General features: G+C 34.6%; 2 protein-coding genes across 2 annotated transcripts; both read right to left on the reverse strand.

The window, feature by feature from the left end:
- Window positions 1-772: 772 nt before the first annotated feature.
- LOC131183340 (uncharacterized) lies at window positions 773-4832 on the reverse strand. The gene is made up of 3 exons (XM_058154118.1): window positions 4583-4832; window positions 4274-4378; window positions 773-963 (listed from the first exon to the last, which is right to left on the reverse strand). The coding sequence occupies exons 1-3, from the start codon at window positions 4830-4832 to the stop codon at window positions 773-775; spliced, it is 546 nt and encodes a 181-aa protein (XP_058010101.1).
- A 263-nt stretch (window positions 4833-5095) lies between these two features.
- Window positions 5096-6802, reverse strand: LOC131183342 (probable disease resistance protein At1g15890). Its single transcript, XM_058154127.1, has 3 exons — window positions 6481-6802; window positions 6045-6415; window positions 5096-5998 (listed from the first exon to the last, which is right to left on the reverse strand). The coding sequence occupies exons 1-3, from the start codon at window positions 6800-6802 to the stop codon at window positions 5096-5098; spliced, it is 1596 nt and encodes a 531-aa protein (XP_058010110.1).
- Between the last annotated feature and the right edge of the window lie 470 nt (window positions 6803-7272).

Consider the following 7272-nt stretch of genomic DNA (forward strand, 5'->3'; position numbering starts at 1 on the left):
TTAAACAACCATCCTCATAATTTTGACAGATAGGCCACTTCTTTCTCCCAAAGCATCCAATATATTTTAGCATTTTGCTTAAAATTTTAATAAGTCATGCTCTTTTAAACTATGAAACTTTCAAATTACAGTCCTCAGCTATTAACATAGCTTAACCGCCCCACTCCTCCTGATGTATAACAGCTAGGAACAAAGAACAAAACAAGGACCAATTCTTGAAAAAGAGAACTAATTCTCTAAAATATTATTGATCTTATAAAATTATCATAACAAAGCTTGTCTAATAATAATAGAAACCCTAAGTCTTATTTATAGAATTAGGAATCCCAATCACATTAGAATTTTAGAACTCTAATTCAATCTTAATTAGAAAATACTAAATTAAACCGCAAAAAACTAGGAAATCATAAAATTCCTAAATAATAAATCTAATAAGAATAAAATTCCTAAAGAATAAAATTCTTAAATTTCCTAATTTTATATAGTTCCAAATTTTATATGGAATATAATTTCTAAATTGCATTAGGAATATCATCTTCCTATTAAGCATTATTCTCCCTTGGTTGGAAAAAACTCATCTTTAAGTCTTAAAGTGCAAGAGAATCAGAAACTGTATTAAAAGGACAATCAACTCTTCATTCTTGTGTGGTAGCAACAAGTTTAAAATCAAGTACTTCATGCTTTCCTTTGCATCTCTAAAAGGATCTGGACAAATAAAATCAAGCTTCTTAACAGTTGAAACGCTCTTCAAATTATTAGAAATAACTTGATTTTATTCAATCTTTGTTGAAGTTTTCATAGAGTGATCTTCTTTGTTCTGCAATTTTTCCTCCTCAAGTTTTGCTTGTGCATTTTTTTCAACTTCTTGCTCTAGAATATGTTCTTCAACATGTGAATGCTCAAGACTCAAATCTTCAGGTTCTTCGATCTTAGGTTCTTCAGTTTGCTCATTTTCAATTTCATCTTCAACGTCAAGTAGCTATTCAAATTCAAGCTTCTCTTGTTGTTGGCTTGCTTTTCAAGAACTTTTGCCTTTATATTTTCAATACTTTTCACTGTATCAACTGTTCTCTCAATTGGAATAAATGTGCTTCTTTCCATGCTTCAAATTCTTCAAGTTCTTTATCCTTAACTTATTGATGAGTCTGTTGATCATGATATTCATTCTTACATTCTTCAAATATTTTCTCCCTATATTGCAAGATTAGTTGAATATCTCAATACTCATCAAGTAACCACAAGGAGCATAGTTAGGACCTCCATACAAATCAATCAAATAACATACTTCATCAAGTTGTTCATAATAATCATCAATTTATCTTGTATTCTTTGAATTGCATCCCATAACTCATCTTGAATCTTATAATCATCAATATCATCCTATACTCTTTCTGTCCACATTATGATTTCAAATTAAGAAAGCATACTTCATTGAAGAAAACTGAAATTTTAGCAAATTAGGAGTCAATTTCATTGGATAAAAAAATCCAATAGATTCCTTGACTTGACCCAATGGATTTTGCAGCTAGGAAGTCAGACAACAGTTCCGACAACAGAGATTGGCAGATTAGCGATTGGATAGGGTTGGGAAGGGTCAGTTGCTAGAGAAATCTAGAAAACTTGTAGGTCTAGATTCGGGTCAAGATCTGACCCAGTCAGATCTTCTTTTTCTAGAAAGGTGCAAGTGATAGGAAAGGCACCTGAAGGGTTGCTTGATGTTGCTGGTGGATTGGCCGTGGTGGTGCTTGGGTTTGATGGTCGGATGGTGGGGTATGGTGAGGGGTGGGGTGCATGCTAGGTTGCCCTATTTCTCAAAGCTTTCTATTTTCTATTTGGCTTTTTTTTTTTTTTTATAGTAAACAAGACATAAAATTTTGGACAAAAAGTAAAGGGAATTTTTGAGGGCATTGTGGAAGGACTAAAAGTTTGTGGAAGCTTATGGAAATTCAGATTAAATTTAGGCTCTAATTCTCTAAAATATTATTGATCGCATAAAATTTTCATAATAAAACTTGTCTAATAACAATAAAAACACGACGTGTCATTTATAGAATTAGGAATCCCAATCACATTAGGATTTTAGAATTCTAATTCAATCCTAATTAGGAAATACTAAATTAAACCGAAATAAAGTAGGAAATCATAAAATTCCTAAATAATAAACTTAATAAGAATAAAATTCCTAAACAATAGAACTCTTAAATTTCCTAATTTTACATAGAATATAATTCCTAAATTGTATTAGGAATATCATCTTCCTATTCAGCATTATCCTCTCCCTCTAAAAAAAAATCAGTAATGATTTAAAACTTACAAATATGGAAGAACTCGAACACCCCTTACTCCCATCAACTTCATACTATTCATAATTTTTTTTTCTTTTTATAAAGAAAAGGAAGGTCAGACAATGCTACAATCATCCACATAATTCTATAATCACATATTCAAATGGAACTCTTTAGTGCTACGGGTCAGAGGAATTCAGTCTTGAGCTGAGTCAAAATCCTCTAAACCGAAAAATGAGGCATATCTTAGACAATCCATATGCTTCTCACATAAGATGGGAAATGTTCTGAATTTATGCACCAATAACACTAATGAAACAGGTACTCAGAGAGTAATGCTGAGATGTATGTTGGACATTACACTGAAACACAAAACTCAAGAGTTCTTAAAACGCTTAATAGGTTATAGTTACACTTGCACCATAAAAGAGTAATCATACCTTGATTTCAAAGCTAGAATCTAATTTTTGGAAATGCTTAACAAACAAAATTGCCACTGAACCAATTGAGAAAAATCTATCACAATTCACACCCATGACCACCTTTTTCGACCTATTGAACCCTTATAATATTTCCTATTTTTCACCCTCATGCTTTATTTTTATAAGTAATAAACATGAGAAAATCTCATACTTAAACTCACCTTGGCCATAGTAAAAAATGTTCTCAAGACTTGCAAAAACAAAATCTCTTTGCCTTAAACTGTACAAAATTGAAGAACTAAAAAAAAAAAAAAAAAGGTTATAGGGTACTGATAGGCATAAAAGTTTCATTGCTTTTGGTAGTAGGGGTGAGCATTTAGTTCAAACCAAACCGAACCGAATCAAAGCATGAAAACCGAATTATAAATTTTAGAAATTGAACCGAATTGAAATAGATGAAAAACTGAATTAAACCAAACTGCTCTATTTCGGTTTGGTTCGGTTCTGTTCTGTTCAAACCGATCAGTTTTGATTTTTTATTGATTTTTTAATTTAGACTTGATTTTCAAGTTATTTGGTCTAACTTTGACATTGGTTTGAACCTAATAACCGTTAATCAATGAAATCAAATAATTTATATATAAAAAATTATATATAATTCATAAATTCTCTATAAAAATAAATCAATTCAAAACTAATAAACCTATTCAGTTCGGTTCGTTTTAACCGATTTTTTTTCTCTTTAAAACCTAGCCGAATCAAAATAACCGAAATTTTTATAATGTAAAATCGAAAGTCCTGCTTCAGAGACACTCACTGGTAGAGGTTAGATTAAGAGAGCTGTATAGGGGATTAGCTCCCATATATGTACTGTTTGAATAGTGTTGGATGTGTGAGTGCTCCAAATTACCTTTTTACTGCTATGATGTGATTTGTATGAAATTTATGATGATGTTGCAATCCATTTCTTAGGATGCATTAGCTTTAGTTAGCTATAGAAATTATAGTTGAAATTAGTATTTTACTTTCTGAGTCGAACGCTCACTCCTGTTCATCTATTTTTTTTCTAAGCTACAGGAAGATTACTTATTGTGACTAACCTGCTCTTCTTCTTCGCAGGCCAATTAGTAGTATTTAGTGTATTTTGTACAATTGAGTTAAATTTTAGACTCCGCATGTGTTAGGAGCATTTTATTTAATTTGGGTCTGTAATATAATACTGTGTTGAATTTGTAAGAATATTAATTGCATGCGTGACTGGATTGGCTGAGGGAGCTGAGCTCCCATTGGATTTTATAATATGATGAGTATGTGGAGGGTGAGCTGAGCTCCCCAAATGATTATATATTGTGTTTACAGGTCGGGTGAGTCAAGAATTCTCCATTATATGGTCCATTTTATAGCCGGACTCTGTTTGGTTAAATTCTTGAAATTGGGCCCAAATGGGCCTTAGGATTGGGTTGAGGAATAGTTAGGCTTACTACGAGCCTCGGGGGCTTTAAACTAGCCCAGGTCCTAGTATCGGTCTGGCCCATAGGTTGGGTCGTGACATGCCTAGACCTCTACCTGCATCATCATGTGTTTCCATCTCTTCCATGACAACATCAACATCCAGCTCTCCTATATCACTTCGACCAACTATATATATAAATCCTAGATTCTTCGTATTTGCTAACCACCAAATGTTGAGAGATTGTGGACCAGGAAACAATTGAAGGCTTAGAGCTCGAGTACAGTTGAGTAATGTGTGGGTGTTGACATAACTCTAGAGACCTGAGACGCTTGTTATTGTGCTGCTCAGTTCATTCAAGTGTTCCAAACATTGTAACTCCTCTACTAGCATATTATCTTCCCTTTTTTAGACCTCACAAAAACCAATGTTGTACATTTCCAAAACTTGCAATGATGATAAACTAGATATGACTCCCCTTGGAATCATATTTATATCGATGTTATTCTCCAAGTTCAGATATTTCAGATTTACCAACATTTTCAACTCAACTGGCAATTGCCTTATCAATGTCTTTGACAGATTAAGATATTGCAATGAGTTCAATTTTGATATTTCCATCGGCAATTCCCTTATTCCAGTGCTTGAGAGGTCTAGAACATTTAGTATATCCATAAATCGAAAGAAACCATCACCGATCTCCCTTAAGATGATTATCGCTTAGAAATAAAGTCAAGAGATCAGGACATCTAGGAACTTCATGGATTCTTTCAAAGGAGTTTGCCATCAAGGACATCCGTTTTGATCCTTCCCATTTTCCAACCTCTGATACTGAGTTAATTGGGCATCCGCTTCCACAAAAAACTTGTGCTTTTCTTTTCACATTTACATGCTATCCATAGAGCCATGTCATGAATCACATCATGCATTTTCACACGTTAGCCTTGCTCTTCCAATAAACATGCCCCAACAAGTGAACCGATTATAGAATATGATTCATTGCAATCACCATAATTCTCACAAATCCAATAATCTAGCAATTCACGTTTGGGAATTTCAAAGTCTTTCGGAAACAAGGAACAATATAAGAAACAAGATTTAACTTTATCACTACTCAGACTATCATAATTAAATTTCAATCGTACAAATACCTCAACCTCCATATCTTGAAATACCTCATCCTCCATTACTAGTAGGCGTGAGGCAGAACTTCTTAGTGCCTTAAGAGCATGCTTCCATTCTTCCCTTGTAATTCTACTGGCCATGGCTCTACCAATGGTAATGAGAGCGATTGGCAATCCTCTACACTCTTTGGCAACATCTTGAGCCAGAGGAACAATATCAAGATCAATATCCCCAACCTTCTTTTGAAACAATGCCCAAGCTTCTTCCCAATCCAAAGGTTTCACTTCTATAATCTTTTCAGATTTCATTTGGCTGCCTACTTTGTAAGAGCGTGTTGTGAATACTATCTTGCATCTGTTTTGTCTTGTAGGAAAAGGAACCCCAATTTCTTCAAGGTCAACACGCTGCCATATGTCATCTAACAATAATACAAATTTCTTTCTACTCAGTACATGGAATATGTCATCCGCTTTCTCACGGAAGCTTTTCTTTTTCCATTTCTCATCAGAAATGCCAATTTTTCCCCAAATCTGCTCTTGAATCGTCTCGAGTTTCAAATCTTTAGAAGCCACAGCCCAAATCACAACATCAAAATTATTAGATATAGTGGCATATCTGTTGTTGATTGAGTAAGGAGAGTAGTTTACCGACTCCCCCCATACCGTATATGCCAACAATTCCCACCTCATCTCCCGTGATGAAGCTCCATGCCTCGTCTAAGGCAGTTTCAGTGCCCACTGTTCGGTTAACATTTCTTACTACCACTGGTTCTGGAAGTGTCCTCTCAACCACTTCCTTAAAATCTCCTTTGGCTTTTAACGCAATCACATCTTCTAATTTTTTGACGACCCTTCCCACGAACATGTAATTGGAAATATCTCCACCTAGCAATTTGTGAACTTGTCGTGGACCATCTCTTTCGAGCTCCTCTGCTTCGGTTATCATCGCTTCCACCATCGAAACCCACAATCGAACTTGTTGCAGCGCCTTCCTTTGTTGTCCTTCTTCTAAGTCAACCTTCCGCTTCACATCCTCCTTTGAAGCCCATAATTCTTGTCTTGCAGTCTTCAAAGCTTCGAGAACAGCTTGAAGTTGGACAGCAGGGGCCCTGATAACCACTTCTTTGAATTCACCTTCGCTCATCAAATCAACTACTTGTTTGAGTAAACGCTTTTCCCAAACATGTAGGTGGACTTACAGTTCTTGGAGCAACAGCCTGCGAGACACAATTTTTGTCTGTCTTGTGGAGCTCTGCTGAGGAGTATATTAACTTCAGTAATGGTAGCATCCGCCCTTGAAAGCCATCCTCCAACTCGATCCAGCTGCACTGTTTGTGGCGTTTCCTCACTGACGACCATCCGCATGACATCGTTCCTCAACTCTCTTAATTTATCTCTTGCAGTCTCAAGTTCTTGAAGATTGTCTTCAAGCTGACATACATAAAGAGCTTGTCCAGCAATGCAATCCCAGCAAAGACCGATCAAGGCATCACTGCATTGAATTGAAAAGACGTTACCCATAGCTCATGAAGAATTGGACACAAGTGTAAAAGAATAAACGGAAGCTAAGTTATAGAGAGAAATGTAGGGGATGGAAAATGAACTCTCCGTTTGAAAAAATGATTGGAAAGAAAGTGTTAGGAGAGAAATGGTGAGCGGAGAGAATGATGGAAATGAAATTACTTTTCTCTCTTGTTCGGAAAGCGAAGGGAGAACTAAAAATTGAGAGGCAAAAAGTAAAATAATTTTTTTTTATTCATTTAATTTAATATGTTGTTGCAAAAATTAAATATAAAAATAAAATAATAAATTTAAAAATTTTCAATCAATGAGTTTAATTTTCCCTATATATTTTTCCGTCTTTCACCTAACATTTTGACTTTCTTTTTAAATGGACGTAACATTTTCACTTTTAAGGAAACTATTTAGGAAGAGAGATTATTATTTTTTTTATTAAAATTTCCAATATTTTTTAATTTTATTAATTTTAA

The sequence above is a fragment of the Hevea brasiliensis genome, chromosome 1 (genome assembly GCF_030052815.1).
Source record: "Hevea brasiliensis isolate MT/VB/25A 57/8 chromosome 1, ASM3005281v1, whole genome shotgun sequence".
NCBI lineage: Eukaryota > Viridiplantae > Streptophyta > Magnoliopsida > Malpighiales > Euphorbiaceae > Hevea > Hevea brasiliensis.